At 39.8% G+C, this 27723-nt stretch overlaps 1 protein-coding gene and 1 non-coding gene across 4 annotated transcripts in view; one reads left to right on the top strand and one right to left on the bottom strand.

Moving 5' to 3' along the window:
* Nucleotides 1-1650: 1650 nt before the first annotated feature.
* Anxa4 (annexin A4) overlaps nucleotides 1651-27723 on the bottom strand; it is a 64097-nt gene continuing 38024 nt past the window's right edge. For all 3 annotated transcript variants that reach the window (XM_077791916.1, XM_077791914.1, XM_077791915.1), the window contains exons 3-13: nucleotides 23849-23936; nucleotides 20146-20240; nucleotides 16617-16730; nucleotides 15143-15233; nucleotides 13139-13218; nucleotides 11165-11221; nucleotides 9154-9247; nucleotides 6462-6557; nucleotides 5817-5875; nucleotides 4079-4201; nucleotides 1651-2693 (exon numbers count right to left, since the gene is read on the bottom strand). In XM_077791916.1, the coding sequence (XP_077648042.1) occupies nucleotides 2634-2693; nucleotides 4079-4201; nucleotides 5817-5875; nucleotides 6462-6557; nucleotides 9154-9247; nucleotides 11165-11221; nucleotides 13139-13218; nucleotides 15143-15233; nucleotides 16617-16730; nucleotides 20146-20240; nucleotides 23849-23936 (957 nt within the window). In that variant the 3' untranslated portion in view covers nucleotides 1651-2633. The remainder of the gene's footprint in view (nucleotides 2694-4078; nucleotides 4202-5816; nucleotides 5876-6461; nucleotides 6558-9153; nucleotides 9248-11164; nucleotides 11222-13138; nucleotides 13219-15142; nucleotides 15234-16616; nucleotides 16731-20145; nucleotides 20241-23848; nucleotides 23937-27723) is intronic.
* On the top strand, nucleotides 7976-8048 carry Trnaa-agc (transfer RNA alanine (anticodon AGC)). Its single transcript has one exon. It is a non-coding gene; the product is annotated as a tRNA-Ala (tRNA).

Below are 27723 nucleotides of genomic sequence, written 5' to 3'. Positions count from 1 at the left end.
TATATATATATATATATATATTTTTTTTTTTTAAAGAATCAGCTTTGAACATCTGCCAAGATTACACAAGGCTGATTCTCTTTTACGACGCCACAAACAGCCAGGTAAGTAACTTCTTACTTTCTTGCTCTAGTTACTCTCCTCCCTGCTGCTAAAACTCAGGAAAGGTAGGCTGGTGGAAAAGGGGAAAAATGTAAGGAAGCCTTGGTGGAGAAAGAACTCTACCCTCTCCCCTTCCCCCAAAAGGTGGCATCTCACTGGCAGTAGGCCAGAAGTGAATGAGGGAAGAAGCCAACTGTAAATCAACTGGAATTTTGACTAGATATATTAATTACTGAAATGATACTTTTTGTTACCTTAAGGGACTACACAGATTATTTAAAACCTAAGAGAGAGCAGAAAAGTCATGACTCTATCTTCTATCTGAACTGACATCTAAAGACAAGAAAAGAACTAGACTCATTGAATAAATGAAAATGCACAAGCAGGAAAGAGAAACAAATTTGCTTCATAATTATATCTCAAAGTCACGCTTCTTCACTATAACAAATAACCATTCCTCCAGGGTGGCTTTATCTTGCCTTCTAGAAAGATTCTGGTCAATAAATGCAATTTGTTAAAAAATTCTGGCTAAGCCATGTATCATTTAAAGATTAAAATTCTACCAAAATAAATTACAAAAAAACCCTCACAATGCTTCCAAAGTGAAATAAGTTTGATTTGGAAATTCCATGGTCTTCTGGTTAGTTATTGACATGGAAGTATTATTTCCTATAGTTAACTGGAATGACTAAGTACTCACATAAGTAGCTTTCAACAATAGCCCCAGCACTTATAATAGATAAGTAGCACTAAACTGGAAAGCAAATCCTTAATATTTTACCCCAATCCATCTATACATAGAATGGGAAAAGAAGGCATATATTCTTATCATAATAAGAATATAAGTGTTCCTCATATATCTGTAAGCTTTTTGTTGTTGCTGGGGATTGAACCCAGAGTCTGGCACATGCTATACAACTGAGCTACACCCATAGCCCCTATATAACATTTAAGTTAAGGATTTTTTCTTTCTTTCTTTCTTTTTTTTTTTTTTTGGTACCAGGAATTGAACCCAGGGGCACTTAACCACTAAGTCACATTCCCAGGTCTTTTTTATTTAGAGACAGGATCTTGCTGAGTTGCTTAGGGCCTAAGCTGCCAAGACTGACTTTGAACTTTGTCTCAGCCTCCCAAATGCTGGGATTCAGGCATGTGCCACTGTACCCAGTCAAGGATTTTTCTTTTGGTAGGAATGGGGATTGAACCCAGGGCCTCGCATATGGTGGGCAAACCCTATACTATTGAGCTCCACCTCCATTCCACCCAATATAACATTTAATATAAATGTTTTACTTAGTAGAACAAGAACATGTTCATTTCCAGAGAATAAGTTTGTAAGTTTAATATCATTCGGTAGTGTTTGGCATATGTAAGCATTAGTTTTATAGCAGTAGGCAAATATAAGATTAAATATGTTATTTTTCCCGTAAATTGTAATCCCTATTAGGAACTAAGTATCACAACTCCTTCAAAAATAACTCCTTTCATAGTCCAGCAAGAAAAATCTCAGAAGTGGAAAAGTTCAGCAAACAAAGAATATACCTCATTTTAAAGTCATCATTTTTTATTAAAATTATCTTTCCATGTTGTATACAAACTGAACTTTTTAGTTAAGTCCAAGCACACTTTCAGAATGATTATAGGGCTGAAAAAGCACAATGCACATGTAAATTTCTATGGATTAACAAAAAAATCAAAAAAGATTTAAGAATTTATTTTCAGCACAGATTTCTTTAAGTCAAACAAAATTCAGAGCATTACACCCTTACCAGAATTACCTTATTTGAAGCTTGCTTTTTTTCCCCCATTCACTTTTAAGCTAGATGAAGACCTTAACTATTATATTGTGGAATGTTCAGCATTTATCTTTGGTAACCAGACATATATGACCTGTACAATCACACTTGGATTTTAGTTTATTTAAATGAGTTGGTGATTTGGTGCACTTCAACCTTGAAAAGTGTTCTCAACATGAAATGAAGGAAGCCCCCTATGACAAACAGTAAAGATCAACAAATGCTACAAACAAAACCCAAAAAAGGAGATTTGTGGGTGCTTTCCATCGATGACCACACAAAATAGAAAACAGGATGGATTTTACTAGCTAGATGCTCACAATTTCAAATGAAGAAATTACCATCCTCTTTAAAAGTAGGATTAGGGAAGAAAGTGATTTTAGAATGGTCTTCCAGTATCCCATTTTAAAAGTTTTTACTGAAAAGAAAATATGAAATAATTTAATGTATTCAATTTCTGTGAAACATAAATCTGTTAGAAACACAGAGCACATTTTAATTTCTAATTTTAAATCTCCATTTAGAACTTACAAGCTTTGAACTACAAGTACAGCTTTAATGCATCATAATGACTAATTATAGATGATAATAATACAGACAGTTTATATCCTAGGAGGCAACTGTAGGCGTCTTAATTGGAAATAAGCATTCTGAGTTAATGCTAATAGCAGTGTAGAAAAATGAACTTAAAAAAAAATTTCAGTGTGGAGAAGAAAATCCTCCTGGGACTTTATTTTAATCATCTCCTCCACAGAGAATGAGCAGTACTTTCCTGTAGTCTCCGGATGTGTCACCCTGGGGGCCAAGGAAGCAAAGTTACAGTCAGATAAGTGGGTTTTTAAGTAGAACACACAGATCACGGTCATCTAAGTTAACTTCAAGCTTGGTTGGATTTTTCTCAGCTCTTAAAATATTTTTTTTTAATTACAAAAGTAATATCTGTTCAGTGTAGAGAATAAAGACATAGAAGAACAACATAAAAATCACCCACAGTTCCACCATCTATAGATTACTAATGTTAATATTTTGATGTATGAATATGTTTCCTGTCTTTTTTCTATGCATATAAGATACCTTTGTGATGGGATAGTAGTATTCTTCTGTATCCTGCATTTTGTGTGTGTGTGTGTGTGTGTGTGTGTGTGGAGGGTGTTGGGGACTGACTCCAGGGTCTTGTACATACACTGAACTACACCTCCGACCCAATAAATTTGTGTTTGTCCTTCATAGACATAGACACAGATATAATCTCTATCTATATAGTTCCAAATTTTAAAATATCAATTATTCTCTTTGATAATACTGTGAACCTGCTTTCTTTTTTGTATTTGTCAAATGTTCTTTTCCCTGGCCATGTTCCATAAACTTTTTTACATACCCCTGTATTTTAGCTATTCCTTATAAGCAACATGAAATTGGAGTTCATGTTTTTACTTAACCTGAGAGTTTATTTTTATTATTATAACTTACATCTTTATCTGTGGTCATTTTTTCTATTATTTACATGTACTACTCTGCTTCTTTTGACAAGCTGTTACCCAGTGGGCAATGTAGCCTTTATTTTTCAGAATATTTAATTCACAGATCAAATCCTGATGTGAAGTTTGTTATGCAACCACAGCTTCCAGGAAAAGGAGTCTCAGTTTTGTGTTTACGAGATTCTTCTGGCTTCCTCAAGAAGCAAAACCCACTAATGAGGGGTTTTGAGGGATGTGAATCATTTACTCATCACTCCCAAGTCATCTTAGGACTCCTAGATGTCTGGTATCAGGTAAATAATAGCAATCTAGGAAAACTTATGTTTCCCCATATTACCAGCAGACTTCAGCTTACCCTGCACAGGATTCTGGATTCAGTTGCTTCTCTTATCATTTATTAGGAAGACATGGAAATCATGCTCTTAAAGGTATTCAATAAAATGTAAACTTCTTTTCTCTGGGGTCAATGTGAACTCATTACTGATTTACAAGGCAAAAATTACCAGCTTATAACCTGGCAAAGGTTTAAAGATGTGTGTGAAAGAAGAGAGTCTGGAAATATCTGAAGTGGAGGCCCATTTGTATGGGAAATGACAGATGCCAAGAAAAAGGGGACCTGGAGTTCTAAATGCTGAGATCAGAGGCCCCCCATTCCTTCTATGGCACTTTCCCCTGGGCCAAGGCAAGGCTGCTGTGACCCACCTTGATAAAAGAGTACAGAGACTTTCCATAGAGCCTCTTGAAATTTGCCCGGATGTCCAGCATGTCAATCTCTGCTCGAGAAACCATCACTCTAATAAGGGTGTCATCATCAGTGCCCAAGCCCTAGGGAAGAAAACAGATCCCTCAGTGGGAAAGGCCAGCTGGTTTTCAGAGTGCTCTTCTCCCGTCTGGCAAGGCAAGGGATGGGTGACTTTCCTGTGGTGTCCTTTGCTTCACAGCCTTGAGGGCCTTCACCATGGGATTCAAGGACCCCCCAATTTACTTTTCCAATACTCTATATTCAAACCCAAAGCTACTCTTTGCCCTCTAGAGACAGATGCTGTGCTGTCCTGACCCAACCTGTCTGCTTTACCTTCCATGAGTCCTCTTTTCTCCCATGTAAACTTTCCTAAAGGTCCTGCTCAAATACACCATTTTATTTTATTTTATTTTTTTGGTGCTGGGAATGGAATGCAGGAGGGCCTCGAGTCCTATGCTGTACCACTGAGCTCTACCCCCAGTCCCCAATTTATTTATATTTTCTTTTTGTATCCTCCCCTCCCCAACAAAAGCAAATATTGAAAAAACAAACCCCACCCTTTCCTCCATGTTCCTATAATATTTGGACTTTCGACTGCTGTCTTTCCTTCTGTGTTATTGATGTTTTTCACATACTTGCCTCCCTATAAGGCCAGATGTTCTTTGAGAGCAAGGGCTACATTTTGATCTCTCCTGCACCTCTCATGGACCCCAGCATGGGTGCATCCATGGGTTAAGAGCATGGGCCCTGGAGCTACACTGGCAGAGTTTGCATCTTTGTTTCACTACTTCCTCACTGAGGACCTTGGGCAAATTGCATATCCTCTCTGTGCCTCAGTTTCCTCATCTGTAAAATGGAGGTTTTGATAATAGTACCTGCCCCATAAAGTTGTGGAAATAAAATTAATCCGTACATATAAAGTATTAAGAATACTGGGGCTGGGGTTGTGGCTCAGAGGTAAAATGCTCACCTAGCACATGTGGGGCCCTGGGTTCGATTCTCAGCACCACATAATAAAATAAAGGTATTGTGTCCAACTACAACTAAAAAAAAAAAAAAGAGAGAGAATACTGATTTGAGGGCTGGGGTTGTAGCTCAGTTGTAGAGTGTTTGCCTCGAACATGTGAGCCCAGGGTTCGATCCTCAGCACCATATAAAAAAAATTAAAAAAAATTAAGATATTGTGTCTATCTACAACTAAAAAAAATTTTAAAAAAGAATAGTGATTTTGAAATAAATAGAAGGAAGATCGGTAGAGAAAGAAGAATGAGGAGGGGAGAGGAAAAGAAGAGGCACCAGGGACTCAAATGGAGCAAATTAAATTTCATTCATGTAGGATTATGTCAAAATGAACACAACTATTATGTATAACTACAATGAACTAATATAAGCATAAAAAAAGAACAGTGATTGGGGGCTGGGAGTGCGGTAAAGCTCTTGCCTGCTCATACTACTAGAGCCCAAAGCTCTGGGTTCATTCCCAGGACCTGAAGTTGGGGTGGGGGCTGGGGAATGACAGTGATCCACACATCGTAAGTACTCAATAAATACCACTTTGTATTATTAGTAGCATCACTCAGTGAAGTATATACAAATTGAATTGAATATTTCAGGCTAAAATTTGGGGGAATGTAAGTAAACCTAAGGTGACACAAGATGTGCCAAAATCATTCAGATGTTAAAAATAAGGCCATTTACCTTCATAGATTTATAAAGCCTTTCAGCAAAATATGCAGATTTATTCCTCATGCATTTTACTGTCAAGAGAAAAACAAAAAGAAATGAAATGATTATATATATGACCTAAGAGAAAGAAATGGATGCTAGTTCCCTCAGTTTCTACAAAGTATCAAGAAACAGCTCTTGATTACTTTGATGGAGAAATTTCTAGCCTAACGTTTCATGAACATAGGCTATACTCTAGGCATTTCCTGAGATGGCAAGCATTCTCAATTTACCATAAAGGTCCTGGAAAAGTAATTAGTAAAGGCCACAAAAGCAAAAGGTGGCATGTAGTTTCAAAATGATTATGATCTTTACAATATGAGACAATTATTAGTTCCAGCCATCCACAGACATGCAAGATGCACCTAGTATAAAATGATCTTTCACATAATGAATTATAAAAGCTATCAAAGAAGATATCAAAAATATAAACCACATAAAACAATAGCAATCAGGTTGCATATAATATTCCGGTAAAATCTGGAACACCCCATGATTAATTTAAACAACTTTAATTTCTGAAAAACAAAATTCTATATCCCCAAGACAAGAAACTGGCAACAAGAGGAAAAGTCTATAGACATTTGTGTCTCCTCTCCCCACTCCCTACCAGCTTACCTATAGCCAGCAGAGCATCTTCAAAATGACCAGATGTCTCAGATATAATACTCTGTTCAATATCCTTCTGTGATATCCTTTTGTATTCATCAAACACTACAAGCAACAACAAAAATGACATTATCAACAATAAAAAGAATAGAGGAAACTAAACCTTGTGGAGAGAATGAGCATCTTTAAATTAGTTTACACTCTTTATTCTTTGGCATATTTCAAGGGGAAGCTAATTAACAATGTGGGTGAGAATTCAGTAGGGAGATGGCCCAGTGGAATGGCTGAAGGCAAGGAGGAAAGAGCACTATGATTCTTGGAGGACATCAGGCAAGTCCCTTTCCTTTTCTGGGACCCTGTTGCCTTACATTTAAAATGGAGACAACCTCTGGAGACATTTGCTGTCTTTCCTCATTGCTTCCTTAATATGCAGAAGGTGTCTCTTTGTAATTTTGACTTTGGCAATCACCTGTGTGTTCATCTTCCTTTTGGCTCATCAAAACTAGAGCACTTCAGCCTCTTCAAAATTGAGTCACAGTTGATAACAGCCGGTTGCATCTTTTAATAGATTTTAGCATAATTAAAAACTTTTTTTTCTTGCTTTTTTGCCAAGTATTTTTGAATGTGATAAACATGTCTTTCTCTCCTGCTGTCTTCTTCTGGAGCCTTCTTAGAGCAGATATCTTAACATCACCTTCTTTGTCTTGCCCCCATGGATATGATTCTTATGGGCTGTCAGTGAAAGGACACCCATACCCAACAACATACACCATAACCTCAACCAAAACCAAACAAGTGAGCAGTTCAGCCGGTCAGCTCCATCAGACTTGCCCTCCTGGGAATTTTTTAATTGAGCATATCAAGGGGATGGCCAAAAGCACTAAGTCATCTTACCCTCAAAGAACATAAGAATCACTTCTCAAAACTGTCAAACTATTGAGTGTCACTCTCAGAGATTCCAACTCATACAATCTGAGTAGGGGTTCAAAAATCAGCATTTTTTAATGCATTGGCAAACAGTGCCTTAAAAATAAAAGCTGTGACTCACTTCTAGGGAGGTTCCCAGAACTGCCTTCATTTCTGTTCTTCATGAAGTTGTTCAACTCTTCCTTCAATTTTGTGAGCTACCTGTATTATTTTCTATTTATTTTCCTTCTGGCCCCAATCCATATTATTTAATTGGAATCAGTATATGTTGCTTGGAATCAAATGATCTAATTGACACACTTTTTATGGGGTGGTGGTGAGGACAGGTACCGGGGATTGAACTCAGGAATATTCAACCACTGAGCCACATCCCCAGGCCTTGTGTGTGTGTGTGTGTGTTTTATTTAGAGACAGGGTCTCACTGAGTTGCTTAGCGCCTCGCTTTTGCTGAGACTAGTTTCGAATTCCGGATCCTTCTGCCTCAGCCTCCTGAGCCGCTGGGATTACAGGTGTGTTTGCCATTATTGTTGGTTGGTAAGCAATTTCTGATGCTTTCTTTATCCAAATAGTGCTTAAAGTATTTTCTCTAGGGGGCTGGGGATATAGCTCAGTTGGTAGAGTGCTTGCCTAGCATGCACAAGATCCTGGGTTCAATCCCTAGTACCACCAAAAAAAAAAAAAACCCAAGCATTTTTAGTGACTTACAAGCAGTTATTTTATAACTGTCCAACTATTGACTTGTGTGCCTGGAAGGGAAATTTCTTACAAATGCACTACATCAACTTTAGAGAAAACTGCAGTTTTGGAAAAATACCACCAGGGGGAGATTTGTGTTATTTGTAATCAGACCATGGAAGGCAATGAAATGAGTGCTGAGCCACGAGTTGGTTCATCTCATGGTAGCCCATGATGTTTATTAAGAGAAGTAATTGCTTATTTTTTTTTTGTCACTGAAGAATAGCTGTAATAATTACAACTTCAAAAAGTACAACTGTGTTGTACTTTTCAATTACTCTGTTTTCAATTTAGCAAACTCATTCCTCTCAAACCCGACAAATTTTGTAAATCTGTGTGTGTGATAAGGGTATGTGGGTTTGTAAAATTATGATGTACATAAAGACCCAAAAAGTTTACATAAAAGATGAAATATCCTATTAAATCCTTATTTCTGTTTACAAGAAGGATATAAAACCCTGACAACAAATGCTCCACAGTTTCATAATCTTTCCCCTGCAGACATTAAAAGCTCATTATGAAGTTTAGAATTATCAGACACAAATTAGAAACATCACACATAGGAAATAAAATTTGAAATGATCCACTCTTCATCTTATGCAACATAACCTCTAGAGAAATCACTTCTTTTAGGTACCCAGCATGGATGTTAAACAGGAATAAATATAAATGAACACTTCTATTTTATTTCTTCCTGATGTACAAAGATTATTTTCTTATGTAACTCAACAAAAATGAAAGTCTTGGGGCTGCTTCAGAGAAAGGGCTGGCTGTGATGATTGTTTTCCTAGAAACAGGAATGCCAAATTTCTATAAATACATTGCATATGTATTAGTTGTTCATAATTATTTTTTCAGAAATTAGCTCTCATTCATGTCATTGGATTCATAACATTTCCAAGGTAAGAACCTGAGATGGTTCAGTACACTTGTGTTTTTTTTTTTTCATCAAACAAAGAGGAAAAGGTTATCAATTATTTATGGGCCAGTTTTCACTGTCTTTCAAAGAGTTTCTTTGGGAAGAGAAATAAGTGCCTACCATGCAACAGATGATTTCGATTCCGGGAACAGAGAACAGATAGAAATTTCACCTCATCTGTCCCCCATCTCTGCTCTCCAGCCGCATACAGGTCCTGAAGCCAAACAAAGCACAAATTTGAAACACCAGAGAAGACATTTCAGGACATGTGCAAATATTTCAAGAACTTCAAAGAGCTGATTTGGCTGTTTAATTTTGTTGGTTGGAGAGGGAAAACACACACACACACACACACACACACACACACACACACACAATCCCCTCCCTTTCTCTCTGTTAATAGAGGGTTCCTGGCTTACAATGGTTTGCCTTATGATTTTCCAACTTTAAAATGGTGCAAAAGTGATACGTGTTCAGTAGAAACTATACTTTGAATTTTGATCCTCCCCTGGGCCATAAGCAGTATACTTTACTGCAGTTGAGCAGCTGCAGCAGTAACTCTCCCAGACAGCCACAAAATCACTAGTATAAACAACCAATACGCTATAGTGGAATGTGTTGCTAAGCTAGGGTGTTTGGTAGGTTTGGTGTATTGAATGCATTTTCAACTTAAAATTTATTTTCAACTTGCAATAGGTTCACTGGGACACAATCCCCTTGTGAATTAAGGAATATATGGATGTATATAAACCTATAAATATGTGTATATTCACACACACACATATACCTATACACCTTATTGGTTCTGTTTCTTGGAAATCCCTAATACACGACTTCAATTAATAAAGTACAGTGGAAGTGACACTGATTTCTGAGGCTGAAGTATAAATAATAACGAAGCTTCTACTGGTTCTATGGGAAAGGTTGCTTTTGGGGTGCCCCTTCTTGAAACCCAGCAGCCACACTTTGAGAAGCCCAAGCCACACACATACCCTCTTCTCTCTAATGAAAGCAACGGGTTCTCTTCTGCATAAACCATAGTGGTTCATACTACATTGGAGTAGAACCAATTTCTTACTATGGTTGTGTATTGGTTAAGAGTATAGGATCTGGGGCTGGGGATGTGGCTCAAGCGGTAACGCGCTTGCCTGGCATGTGCAGGTGCTGGGTTTGATCCTCAGCACCACATAAAAATAAAATAAAGATGTTGTGCCCACCGAAAACTGAAAAATAAATATTAAAAAATTCTCTCTGGGGGCTGGGGATGTGGCTCAAGTGGTAGTGCGCTCGCCTGGCATGTGTGCGGCCCGGGTTCAATCCTCAGCACCACATACAAACAAAGATGCTGTGTCCGCCGAAAACTGGAAAATAAATATTAAAAAAAAATTCTCTCTCTCTCTCTCCCTCCCCCTTCTCTTAAAAAAAAAAAAAAAGAGTATAGGATCCAGATGCAAATCCCAGTTATTCCATTTTCTATCTGTATGAGCTTGAGCAAGGAACTTTTCTCTGCGCCTCAAATTCCTTGTCTGTAAAATGAGGATTGCAATGCTCAACTGCCAGGGCATTGCAAGGATTTGATGATATATTTAATGTTAAGTCCTAGGGCAGTGTAAGGACCTGGGAAGAATCCACTTTTATGAGCTATTATTTTTAGTGTTATCTGGTCTCAGTGGTTGGTACCAGGGAATCATCTGCCTTTTTGGGTTTGGTATTAATTTTATCCCTCAGGATATATGCTGTGCCAAACTGTTTTACATAAGTCCTACTGAATGTCCTCTTTGGGGAAATAGAAATACAAAGTAAATAGACAAAAGTGGGTCCTTCCAGCTTCAAGTGATTCAGAAGATGCCCAGTGATTTTCTGGGCTTGACACACAATGACCCAGTGTCAAGAAGTCTAGGATCCAGGAGTTCAGGTATAATGAAGTCCAGTATTACCCCCAAGTCCCAAGTACTTCTGCACAAAACCTCTGTTATTAAAGGTCATCTGTGGCACCTTTTTTTTTTTTTTTTCATCATCTACCCTAGACTGGCTAATATACTCTGAAACAGAAGAGGGTGTCCACCGACTCTGGCTTGTCTTACTGGCAAAGAAACGAAAACTGGGAGAAGGTAGCTGCAGTTCTACCCACCTGGGCATCCTGTTTCATGAGCGCATCATCCAGGAAATTCCCCTCATCCCTGCCACCCTGAGGATGAGAAAAACAAACCAAAGAGAATGAGAGAGCATTCATGAAGATTCTGAAAAATGAAGACAGAAGGCTCAGGAACCCAAGGACACAGTAATGTAACTACAAGGCTGCAACATCGGGACTAGGGAGGCAGGACAGATGTCCTCTGAATGTGCCTGCGCTGCTACCATGGCTCTGATCCGTGTGTAAAGAACATTGCCAGCGTTACCAGGTACCCCATTGTGGCCCCCATGCTGCGCCAATGAGAGAATGACAGCTCCCTCTACTCTCCCCTCCCTCCCCTAGCTCCTCCCACTGCATCTGTCTTCCCAGCTGATTTGCTGCCTAACTTGTTCAATCTATTCGGATAAACTTTGGTCAAAAAGGGATTGGAATAGAGAAGAGTCAAGAGAATCTGGAACCTGTGGTGGGATTGGAGGAGCACAGGAAACATCTCATACACTGTGTCACACCAACAACCCCAGCTCATGGGGAGGCCTCCCGGAATGCCAAAGAGCAACAGAATAGGCTGCTCTCTTCAAGTTTTTCAGACTATTTTTTTAGTGCTGGGCTTCCTCAATATTCTGTGGTCTAAGTATGGCTCCTCAGGATGGAAAATATGGGAGGAAAGGAAAATATGGGAAGGATATAAGAGAAACAGGCAGGTATTGTGGAAGTAAATATCAGAGACAAGGGTGAAATGGAAGGTGGAGATGATCTCTAGGGTTCTGCTCAGGGTGTTGCATGAATAGAATGGGGCAAGTGAGTGAGGAGAAAGAGTTAGTTTGGAGAGAAAATTATTTTGGGTTTAGGTTTTTTTGTTTTGTTTTTTGATATTGGGAATTGAACCCAGGGGCACTCAACCACTAAGCCACATTCCCAGCTCTTTTAATATATTTTATTTAGAAACAGGGTGTCACTAAGTTTCTTAGGGCCTTTGGCTCAGTTGCTGTGGCTGGCTTTGAACTCGTGATCCTCCTATCTCAGCCTCCCAAGCCCCTGGGATTACAGGCAGGCACCATCATGCCTGGCTTGGGTTTAGTTGAGGAGCAATTTGAAGTGATAGTCGAATATCCAAAAGGAAGCATCTAAAAAGCACTGGAAAACACAAGCCTCATACTCAGAAAGGAGGGCAGGGACAAAGCTGGGGGTCATGTGAGGTATCTAGAGCTTTGTCTTCTCTTGTTGGCTGCCCTGCTCCCACTCTAGCCCAGTCCTGCTTCAGGTCTCCTCTGGAACACGGACGTAACTTTCCACCTGGTCTCCCAGCCTCAGGTTCTTTGCCCCTGTTGGTCCCACACGCTACGATGACATTCCTCTTTTAGAAAACACAATTCTCATCACATCCCTCTCCCATCACCACCATCATCACATCAGCTGCTTTTCCCAAACCTACTCCCTACTACTCTCCAGACAAAGGAAAAACTCCTCCCAGTGTAGGACTCACAGTCTATCCTTCCAGCTCTCTTCTAGAACTGCCAGCCTGACTATTCAGCCAATCATCCCCTAAACACACAGTATTTCCTGTCTCCTTGACTTGTTTTTGTTGTTCTTGCTGTTCTTCCTTCCTGGAATGCACCCACCCACGACTCCACCTCTTGGAAGTCCCTGATCCTATAAATCTTTGAACCAGCATCTCTGCTTTTCTCTGTTTCTGCATCCAAAATGTCTCCTTGAGTCTTCCTCTTGCTATGTGCCTCTTCTTTGGTATTTAATTTTTTCTTGCCTTATAATAACTTATGTACCTGACATATCCCCTTATGATAACATAAACATAAATACAGTAGAACAAAAGGGCACACAGGACTAGCCAGGGTCTCTGGAAGAGAAATAACAAAGAGGCCCGAGAATAAAGCCTGGCAAAGGGGAAGGAGAGTGAACATGTCAAGGAAACCTGTCCCCCATCAGAAGTCAGAGACAGAGGGGGAGACTTACAGCTGACAGAGACACCAGCACTCGCTGGAACATGAAGGATGTGTCCGAGCAAATGTCATCTTCAAGGCTCCGTCCATATTCTAGCAAGAGAGTGGGATTAGCTACATTAGAATAAAGTGTCCTTTCCCACCCTGTGTCACCTTCCGGGGAGGTCTGTCCCTCGAAGAACAGCTTATTTACCAAGCAGCTCATGTCAAGGTTTCTCCCCTGTACACAGGTTTTTAAAAGCTAAACTCTGGTAAAATGATCAAGATAGAGTCATTGTAGTAGAAAGGAGATATCTCTGTTCCTTAAAAGAGGGGAGTTGAGAAGGGGGCCAAAACCGTTCTCTGGTTCCTAGTGTCCAGGGCTCTGTTTGGAAAGTGGTTGACTGGCTGCTGCGAATGGCCTCCACATCACAGAGGGAAGCATCCAGAGCAGCCTTTTGGGGACAGGTTCTGGGAGGTCTCCCCATAGGGGCTCCAACCCTCTGCAGGACGGAGGGGGGATCAGGGTGCTAATTCTAAACTCTTAAGGTTTAGAATTTCCACAAGCCCTTACTGTGCTGTTTTCTTTCTACAAAAGTCATACATGTTGACTGAAGAGAATTTAGGGAAAAAAATAAAATAAAATAAAACACAGGGGAGGAAACTCTATCATAATCTAATCACCCAGAAATCATAATCACTGATCACATTTTTGATAAGAATATTTTCTAATTTTCCTCCTACATACACGCATTATTTTCTTTTCTTAAAAATGGTATCATATCATATTATTTTTTGACTTGTCTTTTTTCACTTATCTGTATACCACATCACTTAATATGACCTAATAATTTTGCAATATAAGATTTATTGATATACTATCCGTAGTGTAAGTGTACCCTATATTGTTTAGCCAATCTACTACAACTGGTGCAATCTACTACAACTGGACATGTTTAGCTAATATAAAAAATACCAAATAGGGGCCGGGGTTGTGGCTCAGCAGTAGAACACTCGCCTAGCACACGCGAGGCACTGGGTTTGATCCTCAGCACCACATAAAAATAAATAATTAAAATAAAGGTATTGTGTCCAACCACAACTAAAAAAAATATTTTAAAAAATACTGAATAAACAGAATCTAACCCATTGTGAATTTTTTTTTCTATTTTTAGGGCCAACTGGCATTACATTTTTTAGTGTAAATTTATTTATTTAGAGTAAAAAAAAAATAAGAAAATGCTCAGGCACTTTTTTTTTTAACATGTTGTTGAGGTAAAATATATATGTAGTGATATGTAAAAATTTTAAGTGCACAGTTCCATGAATCTTGGCAAATGCATATCACCAATGTAAACAAAAATATACCAAGAGGGAGGCAAGTACTTTTTTAAAGAATTTTCCTACACATTGTCTTCTGGAAGTTTCTAAGAGGGGAATAAGTGGCCAGTATTCTGAGATGGATAGAGGAAATATAGTCTAGGCTGGAGGTCAGAAATTGGGCCAGTGAGTGCCTCTAGGCCATTGCTTAAAATGCTAGGAATCACTGGTATCAGCATTTTTTTTTTCCCACTGAATCATGTCCCCAGCTCTTTTTATTTTTTGAGTCAGAGTCTCACTAAGTTGCTTAGGACCTCACTAATTTGCTGAGGCTGGCCATAAATTGGCGTTCCTCCTGCCTCAGCCTCCTGAGTCACTGGAATTATAATCTACTACCACACGCCTAACTGGTGCCAGCATTTTGAACAACCACCTTTGGTTCTTTGCTTGGTTATAAAGAACAACTTTCCAATGTTTAGGGTAACAAAAACACTGCATGGGAGTAGCCTAAGCAGAGTGGTGTCCTTCCCTAAGAAGTCTTAATGATGCCAATAGCTAGTCATTTGCGTAGACGGGGGTCTGCTTCAAAACAGAGTTTGGATTCCTCATGGTCAGTGTGTCCAAGAGAGGAGTGTAATCACTGGATAACCACTTGCTGCTAGTCTTTTTCTTAAATCAGGGCAAAACATCAGCCAGGGCCATTGAGGATGTCACTTACGCTGCTGGTAAACCTGGTTGATGCGACGGATCTCCTCTGGGGTCCGGGAGGCCAGGATCTCAATCAGGCATCCTTCATCTGTGCCAGCTCCCTAAATACAAAAAACAGAGGAGAGGGAAGTATGAGCCAGTTTATAAGTATAATTTTTTTATATTTTTATATTTATATTTTATATTTTTATATTTTATATTTATATTTTTATGTATCAGTTAAAACACCCCTGGGTTATATCTCCAATATATATTTTTAAAAAAGAAGGGAATCATTTGGTCCTTCCTGTGACTCAGTATGAGTGATTTTAACTGCCTGTCTATCTGCAAAATAAAAATTAAAAATTGTGTCCCAAACACAGAAGGAATACAGCTATCAACCTGCAGAGGATAAATACAAACCCATGGGTTCTAGCAACAGGATTTGTTATCTTTTAAATACTCCAAACCCAATGTTTTTACCAGATCATTATCAGTAATAACAAATATTTATAGAATGTTTACCATATGTTGGTTACTGTGTCAGGATAGATACTATTTCTGCCTTCTGCGGGCTTAATCTTTCCTTTACCTCTTTTATTTTCTTCCCTGAAGGCAGAATCTTCTGGCAAAGACTTTGTTACCTTTTTGTTTTCCCAGAGCCTCACCCTGAGCCTTCCACAAGGCCAAGTGTTTATTGAGATGGCTGCAGAGGGTCAAGTGTATTTTCATACTTGAAAATCTGCAGACCTGGGCTAGGGTGCAGTAGATTGACTGGTCGTGTAAGGAGGCCAAGAATTCTTTTGTCAGTTCTAAGCAGAGAACTCTCACAAAGTTCCATGCCTCAAAAGTACCTAGCACAACAAGAAAGTTTCTAGAACTGCACCAAAAGCACAAATATCTGTTGGGGATGGAACACAGCCTTTCGGTACAAGTACAAGCTTAGCCTCCACGAGGCCCTGGGCTAAATCCCACCACTGCAGATAAATAGGCAGTTAAAATCACTCCTACTGAGTCACAGGAAGGATCAAATGATCCCCCCCCCCTTTTTTTTGTATTGGAGATATAACCCAGGGATGTTTTACCAATTAGCCACATCCCTTTTTATTTATGTATGCATATACATATATGTACATATACATATACATGTGCATATACATATATATATATATATTTTTTTTTTTTTCTTTTGAGACAGGCACGAAGTTGCTTAGGGCCTTGCTAAGTTATTGAAGCTGGCCTCAAACTTGTGCTTCTCCTGCCTCCACCTCCCAAGTTGCTGGGATTACAGGTGTGTGCCTCCATGCTCGGCTGATTCTCTAACATTTTAGAAAAACAATTTTAAAATTAAAATTGCTGAAACATTTTTAAGTTGTCATAATGAGGGAAAACCTTTCTCCCATACTTTATCCTCCCATTCTTAGAAGGGCTTGGCCGCAGTTTCTTGAGATGGCGGTCCGTGTTGGTACCAACAGCTCTGAGGGCACAAGGGGAGGAGCACGAACCTTTATGGCCTTTCGCAGCTCCTGCACATCGTACAGCACGGTGGGTGTCATCATGCCTATGATGACCTGCTCGAACTTGCCGCTTAGTTCTGACTTCAAGTCATCCATCAGGTCCTGCAGTGAGAGAAAGCAGCCCTGCTTAGCTGCAGCAGTAAAAAATCAGCCATTCTCCAAGGGTGACCCCAGATGTTTGGGGTCTCCAAGATCCTTCCAGGAGGCAAGCAAGGTCAAAACCATCTTCACAATTACACGAAGACATTATTTCCCTTTTTATTGTCATACTCTCAAGTGTGTACAATGGAGTTTTCTTAAGATTATTATCTAGGGGCTGGGGATATAGCTCAGTTGGTAAAGTGCTCGCCTCGCATGCACAAGGCCCTGGGTTTGATCCCCAGCACCAAAAAAAAAAAAAAAAGGAAAAAGATTACAAATCTATAAATCTACAGTTATGTCAAAGGCTATTCAAATACTCCCCACTGCCTAGAACTGCCTGTCTACACAAGAGCAGATTTTCTTCATATACCTCAAGCAGATATGAGAATCCAGGCCTCTCATGTAGCTGGACATTAAGGAGATTTGCAAAATGTTAAATAATGCCAATCTTTTTTTTTTTTTAAAGAGAGAGAGAGAATTTTTTAATATTTATTTTTTAGTTATCGGAGGATACAACGTCTTTCTTTGTATGTGGTGCTGAGGTTCAAACCCAGGCCGCACGCATGCCAGGCGAGCGCACTACCACTTGAGCCACATCCCCAGCCCAAATAATGCCAATCTTCTCACCACATTTCTTGAATAGTTACTTCTCATAAAAATGTTAGAGTAGTAAGTAATATATTCACTATTTTCAATAAGTTAGCTGTATGTCTTAAAATGTAATTTTTTAAATTTCTAACATGACCAATAGATATAACTCACACAAATTTAAAAAGGACTCAAAAATTGAAGGGTGTGAGGACGCTCTGAGATGGAAATACTCTCAGACACTAACCGAAATGCATTGTTTACTTAATGATATATCAGGCATATATTTCCAAGTCAGTATTTGCCTATGGCATTTTTAACAGCTGCAGAGATTCCTACACATGCACTACGTTCCAAGTTTATATTTTTCCATTATTATATACAGAAGATACTGAGTTGTATCTTTGTGATCATCTGTGATTATTAAGGCTTGCTTTCTAAGAAAAAGTGTAATTATTTGGACAGAAAACCAAATTCTAAAGACATTAAAATCATTTCCTTCTACAACAAGTCAGGGAGTTTAAGAACCTGTTTCAGATCAACTGACAATGAAAACTGAGTTGCTATTCAAATCCAGCTGTCTGATTCTCACAAACCCAGTCCCACGACTTTTTATGCCAGTCTCTTGGGGATATTTTTACCCTACATCCAAACACACTGAATAAATGAATAAATAAATGAGTGCTTGGTTGATCTGTTAATGTTGGCCATCTTCACAAATTTACCGTCAGGTTGGCTGTCACCCCTGAATGTGTGTGGCAACACCACTTTGGTCTCAAGTTCACTTGTCATGTGCACATTCATGCCTATTAGTGCTCATTCAATTTCTTTGGAAAAGGAGAAGAGCTTAAAATGTCCAGAATATAGAGGCACTCTGATCATGGAGGCCCCATCCCCACAGGGATACCCAGAGTTTGCAAGCAGATGCTGTGGGGAGCAGCTGGGCCAGCACAGCCCTACCCAACAGGGAGGTGCCTTTCTTTGAGCAGCAGCCTCCATTTGCCTGGCTGTGAAATCTCTCAAGGACAGGCAAACTTGCCATAGAGTCACTCTACTCTGAGGTCTGGAGACACTCACTGATGTGGTTTCCTCAATAACCATACTCATGGGTGTTCCAAAGGGATGGCGAGACTTGATGGAAAATATTCTGGTGAATGAGTCAATGAAAACAAAGACTAGAGAGTTCCTGAGAGATGTGGGATTCAAATCAAAAGGAGAAAATGTGGGGAGTGAACACTCTCCCAATCCATCAGCTACAACACATACATACATTTACATACGTGAGCACACATACATCCCTGTTTTAGAACTTAAGAGGGTGCCCCTCAACTGAGTCTCATTGAAGGAATGAACATATTCTGCAAATAGATTTATGTGGAAGAGTCAGGATACTACGTCCTAGAAGAGACTATTTAAAACACCCTGGTTTGAATATTTTCGTCAGTTTGGCAAGTCTTCATCTGCAGGGCCAAGAAACCATCTCTGGAAGTTCAACCTTGCCTAATGCTCTCAAGGGCAGTGATTGAGGCCATAGACCCAGGCCCTGTGTCGAGGACTTTGTCTAAAAGGATCAAGATTGGCCTCGAGGTCTGACTCAACCCTAAAATCACTTCTTGATGAGCATGGTAGAGAATACCAAGAATATCTTTTTGTTTTGTTTTGTTTTGGTATTTTATTTTCCAATTATTTATTGAGCAAATGATATGATAAATGTCTATATTTTATTTTTTTTAATTTATTTATTTTAATTAGGTATACATAATAGCAGAATGCATTTTGATTCATTGTACACAATTGCAGCACAACTTTTCATTTCTCTGGTTGTACAAGATATAGCACCACACCCCATATACCTAGGGTAATGATATCCATGTCATCACCATCTTACCAAGAATATCTTTTTAAAAAAATTTTTTTGAAAACACTGTTTTTTTCCAGTGCTAGAAATTAAACCCAGGAGTGCTCTACCACTGAGCTACATCCTCAACTCTTTTTATTTTTTACTTCAAGACAGTCTCACTAAGTTACCAAGGCAATCCTCCAATTTGCCATCCTCCTGTCTCAGCCTCCTGAGTAGATGAGATTGCAGACATGAGCACCCAGGCAATATTAAGTGTTTTTAGTTGACGTTTAGTAATGATGAATATATATGGGATACAATGTGATATTTCAATTCATGAATATAATGTGTATATATCATGTATATATGTGTATATAATCAGTATAACTGGCCTATCTATCCCCTTGGATATTTTTTATTTCTTTGTGTTTGGAACATTCAAAATATTCTTGACTAGTTATTTTGAAATATTCAATTAATAAATAACCATAGTTATCCTTCTGTGCTACAGAACGTTAAAATTTATTCCTCCTCTCCAGCTGTTTCCAGGTACCCATCCTGCCTTCATCACACACTTCCCAGACTCCAGTAACCACTGTCTTCAAGAACATCTTTTTTTTTTTTTTTCAGTACCAGGGATTGAACCCATGGGGCACTTAACCACTGAGCCACATCCCCAGCCCTTTTTAATATTTTATTTAGAGACAGGATCTCGCTAAGTTGCTGAGGCTGGCTTTGAACTGGAGATCCTCCTGCCTCAGCCTCCCAAGCCGCTGGGAATACAGGCATGTGCCACTGCGCCCAGCACAAGAACATCTTTCAACAAGATGAAGGATCCATCTTTTAAAACAAAGTGTCCTTCAGACATGTGCCTCTGGGAGAGGTCCTGCTTCCCTGCTGCCTGACAAGTCCCCTGTCACCAGAATAGAGCAGAGAGGCTACACCTACCCTGCCAATGTTGCTCTTGTAGGCTGTTCTGATTTCCTGGCGCTGGGCCGTGTTGCGGTAGGCGAGGACTCCAATGATGGCATCTTCATCGGTGCCTGGGGATAAGGTGGTGACAATTAGTGACTGATTTGAGAACGAAATTGGAAAATGGCTTCCTCTGCAGACACTGGAGTTACCCCAACAGTAGTAAGACAGCTTATTCGGAAAAAAAAGTCCTTGTTCTGAGCGTTTGTCTATTTTATTGGAACACAGATGGAAGTTTAAGTCTTAGCTTCTTTAATTAGCAGAATAGTTAACCTCTCTAAGCATTAGTTTCCTTATCTATAAACGTGAATGATTACAGGACTTCCCTCACCGAGTTACTGCAAAGGCTAAGGCAAAGAACTCAGTACAAAGCCCAGCACCTACTCAATACCCAATAAACATCAACTAGGAAAATTCTTCTCTGGGATTCTCTTCTTGACTTTCAGATCTGCTGTCTTCTAGGGTTTTGCCTCTTCTGTTTTTCCTCTGCCTTTTGAAGCAATTCAAACTTGTATTTAATTTCTCAGATGGGGTGTTGCTCAGAGTTTAAACTGGCTGCCACGGCATTCACTGTGCTTTAAAGCCTGTGATTGTGTTTTTCATTTCATTCGAGCTATCTTTCTCCATCTCCAGTGGTTCCCTTTTTAAAACTAAAGACAAATTCCCATGATACAATATCTTACCCAACCTTAACATTAGAAATGTTCCAAGTTTTGCTTTTTATAAGGGGACTTTATGCTAATTTTCAAACTGGCTCCTCATCTTTTTAACAGCTGAACATTTAGTAACTTTTCTGCTTCCTCATTGTTTATGCCTTATGGAAAGTTGTGATGGTATTTATAAAAGTGTTTCTATTGAACTATTTTGGAATGAAATGAAAAACATATAGGTTTACCATAGTTATTCTTTGCAAGATTAGAGATCTGGAAAAATGTGAGGTATAGGGAGTAAAGCTAGAGAAAATTAAGTTCACGTAAGATAGGGGCCTACTTTCTGTTGGTGTTAAAAAAAAAAAAAAAGATCAGACACAACCATCTTTTTCTCTTTTAGAACTCTCAGCTAGGAAGAAGTTTCCTTACCTTTTTCTCATCTCCTATTTCTGTGAAAGACACCACCCTTCCTCCAGTTGGCCAAGTTTGTATTCTCAAAATAGCTTTGATTTTTTTTTTAATCCACCTCCATATTTAAATTTCCTGCCAAGTCATGCAAAAAAAAATACAACCTTTTTTTTTTTTGCATCCATGATCTCTTTTTGACTCTTAGCACTACCACTCCAATTAAGGGCTTCAGGATTTCTTCCTAGACAACTGTAAAATGCTAACCAATATTTTTACCTTCTAATTAGTTTTATCAGAGTCGTGCCAGATTCTTTTTACTAAAAGGAAAAGCTCACCATGTTCCTCGCCTGCTTGGAAATACACAATGGCTCCCCCTTGTGGCTGGATTTCCCATAGGGTTTCGGCTGGCCTTGGAGGCTCTCCTCAATCTTTCATTCATTCTCCTTTCCCAAAGGAAAGGACACCAGGCAGCTGCATTCACAGATTAAGCTCTTGGATTATTGTACTCCACCCACCCATACTGCACCCTATTCTCCCAGTTTCCTGTCAGTTTAGATGTCTCCCTCGCCCTTTGCATTTAGGGTCATGACTCTGGAATTGGTTGTTACCTGCCATGTCTGTGGCTTTCTTTCTTTTTCTTTTCTTTTTTGGTATTTATTTTTTTATTGTTTTTTTTGAAGTGACTTTTTAACTTTTTCTTTTTAAATATACATGACAGTAGAATGTATTTGGATAAAGAAAATGTAAAAAAAAAAGACACGTACAATGGAATATTACTCAGCCATAAAGAAGAATAAAATGATGGCATTTGCAGGTAAGTGGATAGAGCTGGAAAATATCGCGCTAAACAAAATAAGGTAATTCCCCAAAACAAAAGGTGGAATGTTCTCTCTGGTATGTGGAGGTGGCTTTCTAAGTAGCATCCCCACATAGATCTTTTCGTGCCTAGCTCAGTGATGTCCATGCACTAATTGATCACCATGACTAGGTGTTATAATCCTTCCTCCTCCAACAGTCCAACATCTCATTGGCACACACAAGGCAACCACTGAAAAGGGTTGATTTTGCCAAATGTCTCCACTCTTGTTTTGAGAATCCCAAGTGCTATATAATATTTGCTCTAAATTATATTCATGTTATACACCAAATAATTAAGATGAACCTGAAAATAATAGGTGAGTCCAGTATATTTTCTATTTCACTTGGAGAAAGAGGAGAAAAAAGAGCAAGAAGAGGCAAAAAAAAAAAAAAAAGAAGAAGAAAAAAAGAAAGAAAGAAAAAAGAAACTGAGAAGAACACATAGACTCAGAGCAATGTTCTGCTCAGAGGGGGTCAGCAGGAGAGCACAGGGGCCTAGACTCCAGCTCTGAAGTCAGATGGCCTGAGATTGCCTACCTGGAATTTCCTGGATTCCTGACTATATCACATATTAGTTCTGAGACCTTGGGAAAGTCAGCTAACCCCCCTACACCTCAGCCTCTCTCTCATAAGTGAAGTAAGCTGCTCTCAGGGTTAAAAGGAAATAATCCACGTTAAACACCTATGTTTATGCCTCACACATGGTACAGCCTAATTTGCTATTATTGTTAGTGCTGCTGTTACTATTAGTAGCATCAAAGTTAAGTCAAATAAACTCTTTTTTAGATAGAAGGATTGAGAAATTAGATCCCATGGTTGAGGGATTTTACCCAAATCTCAAAAGAGATTCTAAATATTAGCTAAGAACCAAGGGACACTTCTCTGACCCAAAGTGTGCCCTGACGAGATTCTGGCAGCAGAAACTAGGCCAGGGTAGCTACAGGGCTCTCCCCCTGACTCTGCTCATTCAGGGCAAGGCCTGTGGCCCTGGGGGTGACGGAGATAAATGAAGGACGGTGTCATGGAAGACACGACCAGCCTTCTTACCTAAAATTCCTTGTATTCATACTGGTGTTGCTGGGGCTGTGCCAGTCACCCCAGTTCCAAGCAGAGGAACTCAAGGGACTTAGAATTGGCAGGCCTGAGCTGGAGGCTGGGAACCATCTCTAGCAAGCCAGCCAAAGCTCAGTTGCACCTACTATGTGACTTGGTGAGAGTTATTAGGCTTCTCTGGGTCTGTTTTCTATCTGTAAAATCGGGCTAAAATGACCATAGCCGTTTGCACTAAGTCACAGGTTTGTTGTATCTATCCAATGGGATAGTGTTTGTGGCAGTGCTTGGTAAAGCTATGGCACTATACATAGACCAGCACTTATTAGAAAACAAATACATGAAATTTTATACAGAGGTTCATGGTATAATTCAAATAGCAGCTTTAAGCAACTGGAGAAATCCATCATGAGTGCATTAAATTTAAAATTCTGTATTAAGTGGAGAATTTTTTAATGCCCTACCATCCGATTTGTCTTATAAAGCCAATTTGTTCCCGTGGACTTTCTTTCTTTTTTTCTTCTGTGGTGCTGGGAATGGAACTCAGGGCCTTGCACATGTTAGGCAAGTGCTCTACCACTGAGCTACATCCCAGGCCTCACTGTGTTTTCCTAAGGGGAGACCTACTACCAGTTGCCAGTGCACATGGCATCCTCCCATGTGATTCTCCTATAAACACACAAGGGAGGATTCACCTCCTGCAGGACACTTACCCAGCCCTTTCATGGCCTTCCGCAGGGTCTGGGCATCCTCAACAGCATTGAATCCTGATGCAGCTTTGATGGTACCTCCTTTGGTTGCCTGAGAACAGAGAGAATAAGGTGACTGAGAAGCAGCATCTCACCAACACAGAGGCAGCTCATCCCGCATATAGTTGCTGAGTAACTACGGTGGCTCAGACTGTACGTTGAGGATACAGCAGTGACACTGAATGAGGCTCTTGCCCTTGTGGAGTTGATGTTCTGGTTCAAGGGGAGGCAGAGTGCAAACAAGCCAACAAATAAATATTCTATGAAGTGCCTGGTGGTGGGCTGGGGAATGTAGTCAGTGGAGTACTTGCTAGCATGCATGAGGCTCTGGGTTCAATCCCCAGCACCTACACAAAATGCCTGGTGGTGAGAAGTGCTACAAAGCAGATAGAGAGGGCCTGGTTGGGCTGCTCAAATGAGTGACACTTAGGCTGAGAGCTGAATGACGTGAAGCAGCTGACCATACAGAGATGGAGGGAAAGTGTTACAGGCGGAGGAAACAGTTACTGCAAAGGTTCTGAGGCTGCAAGTAGCTTCTAGAAAGAACCAGAGGTCACTGTGGCTGAGTTGGTGGGATGGAGGTGAGTGGTACAAGAAGTTATACCATCAATTACAAAGTAGTCTCACACCCTCAAAAAAGGAAAGAAAAAATCAAATCTGAATCCAATCAAGCCTCCAGAGCAAAAAAAAAAAAAAAAAAAAAAAAAAATTATAGCAAATAGAAGAGGAAAATGTTAAAACATACCAAAAGATTGCAATCGGCAAAATCCAGCCTAAGAAACACTATTTAACAAATGATTTAAGGGATGTGGATATATCTCAGAGGTAGAGTGCTTTCCTAGCATGTGCAAGGCCCTGGCTTGGATTCCCAGTGCAGAAAAAAAAAAAAAAAAGAGAGAGAGAGAGAGACTTAGTTGCTTCAACAAATAAATTGCAGGGGCTGGGGATGTGGCTCAAGCGGTAGCGCACTCGCCTGGCATGCGTGCGGCCCAGGTTCGATCCTCAGCACCACATACAAACAAAGATGTTGTGTCTGCCAAAAACTAAAAAATAAATATTAAAAATTCTCTCTCTCTCTGTCTGTCTGTCTCTCTTCTTTAAAAAAAAAACAAATAAATTGCAAAGGGTATTAAAAGGTATATTAAGAGAGACAGATGGAGGGGGACTGTAGTTTAAAAAGACATATCAGTAATCATGATTGTGTGAACCTTATTTGGATCCGGAATCAAACAATAAGAAAGAAAAAATAGAGGTTTATGAGACAACTGGATATTTGAACACTGAGTTGATATTTAACGACATTAAGGCATCTTGAGATTCATAGATATGATAATGGCACTATAGTTATATTTTAATTGTTAAGACGTTTACTCTAATAGAATTGAAATAACTTCCAGATGAAATTATATTGGAAATACGTTATCAAAGAACACAGATAGGAGGAAGTAAGTAAAGAAGAAATGATACTGACGATGAGTTAATAATTACCGATAGGTGTGCCAAAGTGTCCTTATAATAACTTGTTTACTTTTACATATGTTCAAACTTTTCCATAATAAAAACTAAAGATAGAAAAAAAGCAAAGAAAATTAGAGACACAGGTTGGGGTCTGGGCAAGGCAGCCCTTCTGAGCTGGATAAGAAGTTTGCATTTTATTCTAAGGGTAGGAGGAAGCCATCGCCAGGTTTTAAGGAAGGAGATGGGGCCATGGGATCCGATCTGCACATTAAAAAGATCACTTGGGCTGCTGTAGGGAGATGCAGAGACCGATTGAAAGTCTGGACCAAGATTGGAAGTGGGAAGTGTTGCTAGACTAGAATGAAATAGCTCAGATGGAAATAAACAGGCAGATTCAGCACATGTTTTGGAGCAAAGGCGACAGAACTTGCTGATGTGGGAGGTGAGGAAAGAAAAGAATTAAGTATAACTCTCCATCATTTTCTTTGAGCATCTGGGTAAAAAGTGCTATCACTCACCCCCAGATGGGGAAAACTGGAGGAGGACTATCAGATTTGGGGTGGTAGTGGGGGGTGGGTGGGATTTGAAAGTTCTATTTTCAACATGTGAAGTTTGGGATGTCCATTAGGCATCCAAGTGGAGTTGTCAAAAATTAAAGTTATACAAGACAAGTCCTGAAAGGCAAGTCTAAAGTAATATACTTAGGTTGCCTCAGCAAGTGGACAGTATATGATGAGATGACCCAGGGAGAAAGCAGAGGATAAGGACAAGACCTAGGACACTACAGGTCCAGCAGAAGGAAACCAATCAAGAATGACTGAGAAGGAGCAGCCCTGGAGATAAAAGGAAACCTGGAAGAGTACATTGTCCAGAGGCTAAAGATAGAGGGAGTGGTCAGCCCCTGCTGCAGTGAGAAGCCCAGTGGAAAGAAGCACAGGCACTGGTGTGGGATAGACCTGTCACCAATCCTTTCTCTCTGTGTGGCCCTCATTTTTCTCACCTGCATATTGGGAATATATCAATTCACAGGGCATATCAACTTACAGGGTTGTTATAATAATGCAATAGGATAATTAAGGAAAGTACTTAGCTAGCACAGAACCCGCCCCCCCCCCAAAAAAAGAAAATACTAAAACAAAAAGAAATTAGATGGCTATAATCACTGCCATCATTATCATCATCATCATCATCATCATCATCATCACTTAATATGGTTGTAACCACATTACCATAATAAATATAATAATGAGATTCTTTTGTCTTTTTCTTATAATATTCCTCAATGCCAAAGCAGAAACAAGGCGGAGCATTGGTACAAGGTGGTAAAACAGTGTAGAACAGAGCTAAAGCTTTTAATAATTTAATTTGATCTAAGGACATACTACAAGATTTAAAGGGACGCAAGATTTTCATACTCTTAGAGTAGTTCTCCAGCAAATCAAATTTGAGTTGTATATGCTAGACTGTCTTGGCCTCGACTGCTCTGGCCGATTGTGGGCACATTGAGCCCATCCAAGGCCCAGGGTACCACTGGGCATGGGCTTCTGTTGAAACACCAGGCTTTCATGTCCTGGATAGGATCAATGTCCAACACTCACTCATTACCCACTATACAACTGACCAGAGGAAAGTAGAGGTCCATTACACCACCCTCCTCGGGCACTGTGGTCAGTTCAATTGTATCCCTGAGAAGACACGTTAGAGTCGTAACCCCCAGTACTCCGGACTGTGATTTTATTTGGAAATAGGTCGTTGCAACATAGGTAAGATGCCATCCTATAAGAAGACGGCCACATGGAGACAGATACAGTGTGACTGCAGTATAATGGCAAAGGCACAGACTGGAGTTCCACAGCTGATAGTCAGGGAACACCTAAGATCACATAAACCACCATAAGCTCAGAAGAGGTGAGGAAGGTCTTCCGTATAGGTCTCAGAGAGAGCAGGGGCCAGGCTGACACCTTGATTTTGGAGCTGTGGTTGCCAACACTGTGAGACAATAAATTTCTATGATTTTAAGCCACCCATTTTGTGGACACTTTGTTACAGCAGCTCTCTGAACCTAATACAGGCACCTTACTTCTTTTCCTCTACCGTATATCCTTAATAATAAGCAAATTGATGATTTGCTATCAAAATTCCAATATGGCCTAACAGCCTTTGCCCCTCCATGAGATTGTGTGTGTGTGACTGTGTGTCTGTGATGGTGGGGGTTGAACCCAGGGCCTCTCACATGCTAGGCAAAAGCTCTATCACTGAGCTATATCTCCAGCCCTGAGGCAGCTTTCTGAGTTACATTTTACAAAGTTCTTTTTCAGCTCCAGTATTGAAAAATTTGTAGATGGTATTCAGACACTGTATTAGAGTGTAAAGCAAACTGC

The sequence above is a fragment of the Urocitellus parryii genome, chromosome 12 (assembly GCF_045843805.1).
Source record: "Urocitellus parryii isolate mUroPar1 chromosome 12, mUroPar1.hap1, whole genome shotgun sequence".
NCBI lineage: Eukaryota > Metazoa > Chordata > Mammalia > Rodentia > Sciuridae > Urocitellus > Urocitellus parryii.
This window is presented reverse-complemented; position numbering and strand designations above follow the sequence as displayed.